This window comes from Fonticula alba (assembly GCF_000388065.1).
Source record: "Fonticula alba strain ATCC 38817 unplaced genomic scaffold supercont2.17, whole genome shotgun sequence".
Classification (NCBI taxonomy): Eukaryota; order Rotosphaerida; family Fonticulaceae; genus Fonticula; species Fonticula alba.
Window position 1 is genome coordinate 60,802 of NW_009242987.1, and position 1,495 is coordinate 62,296.

Sequence of the window (1,495 nt, forward strand, 5' to 3'; positions counted from 1 at the left end):
CCCCGCCCCGCCCCGCCCCGCTCCGCCCGACTGCGCATACCCATCTCCCCACCCGAGCGTGCGCCATGCCCGACCCGGCGGCCGACGCGCAGGCCCCGCCCGGCGCGCCTGTCCGGGCCGAGGCCGCCGTGTCGTCCGTCTTCAAGGCCCTGGTCAGCGGAGCGGCCCTCGGTGCCGGCCGGCCCTCCTTCTCGTCACTGCTGTCCGGCACGCCGACCCCCTCGTCCTTGTCCTCGGCCTCCCCCTCCTCCTCGGGCCCGGTAGATGTGTCGGTCGGTGCGGGCGCCGGCGCCCCCTCCGCCGGCGCCGAGAGTGCCTCGCGGCCCGGGCCGTCGGCCGCCAAGCGTGACATGTCTCCGGCTGCCGGGCCATCGCGCTCGGACCCGGACCCCGGCGGCCGATCGACCGACCCCGTCGCCCTGGATGATACTCTCCAGTCGGATCTCATCCGCTATCGGCGGACACTCGCGTGTGCGTTTGCCCTCGGCTGGTCTTGGTCCCAAGTGCCTGCTCTTCCCTTTCCCTCCGGTCCCCTGTCCCCCGCCCCCTTTCCCTATCGCCTCCCCGCCGGGGCTTCTGCCTGTCGACATTCGCGTGCCGATGTCCACGCACACACACACACACACACACACACGCGCGCGCGCATCTGCGCGTACTCACGCACGCACGCCCCCATGACAGCCACCGTCCACGCCTGCAAGAAACTCACGGCCGAGCGCGTGTCCTTGCGCTCGGCGCTCAACCGCCTGGAGCAGCTTCACGCGGGGCTTCACCGAGAACGCGATCGCCTGGACACCGTGCGCCCATCCGCCCACACCACACACACCCTGGACGAGATCCATGCCCATCGGCCCCCATGCTGACACAAGCCTCCCCTCCCCCCGTTCCCCGCCTCCCCGCTGCTGGACGCCATGCATGCTGCTCTGTGAACAGCTGTCGGCCAACTTCATGGAATCGCTGCAGGCCGCCTCGGCCGGCCTGGGCATCGATCCGGCCGCCGAACAGCCTCCTGCCGACCTGGATGGCGCCCTTCGGCAACTCGATGAGTCGGTGCGAGCAGGCCCGCCGGCCGGCATGCCGCGCTTTGTGCTGCCCCGCGCTCCCAGGCCCCGCCACATTTCGCCCCCCCCCCCCTCCCCCTCCCCCTCGCCTCTGCCCAGATACTTACTCCCCTGCTGCTCGTGCCCAGTCGGCCGCCTCGCTGTCGGCGCTAGTGTGGAACTCCCTGCAGCTGTCACACTGGCTTCAGCCCTTTGTGGACTCCCTGTCGAACGCGCCGCAGCCCAGCGAGCCGTCCACCCCGACGGCGGACTCCGTCGACTCGGCCGACCTCGAGGAGCTGGTGCGGCCCGCCGATCGCACCACGTCCCTCGCCCCCCCCCCCCCCCCCCCTTTCTCCCACCCCCCTATGCTGACCTCCTCCCGTCTCTTCTCACTCTCGCTCGCGGGCACACCCAGCTTCGATGAGTCGGTGCGAGCAGGCCCGCCGGCCGGC

General features: G+C 71.9%; 1 protein-coding gene across 1 annotated transcript in view; it reads left to right on the top strand.

Moving 5' to 3' along the window:
* Window positions 1-65: 65 nt before the first annotated feature.
* The window catches only part of H696_06014 (hypothetical protein), a gene marked incomplete at both ends in the record, with an annotated part of 5,363 nt that continues 3,933 nt past the window's right edge, over window positions 66-1,495 (top strand). Inside the window, 4 exons of the mRNA XM_009499780.1 lie at window positions 66-471; window positions 682-797; window positions 934-1,050; window positions 1,190-1,342. Coding sequence (XP_009498055.1) covers window positions 66-471; window positions 682-797; window positions 934-1,050; window positions 1,190-1,342 — 792 coding nt within the window. The remainder of the gene's footprint in view (window positions 472-681; window positions 798-933; window positions 1,051-1,189; window positions 1,343-1,495) is intronic.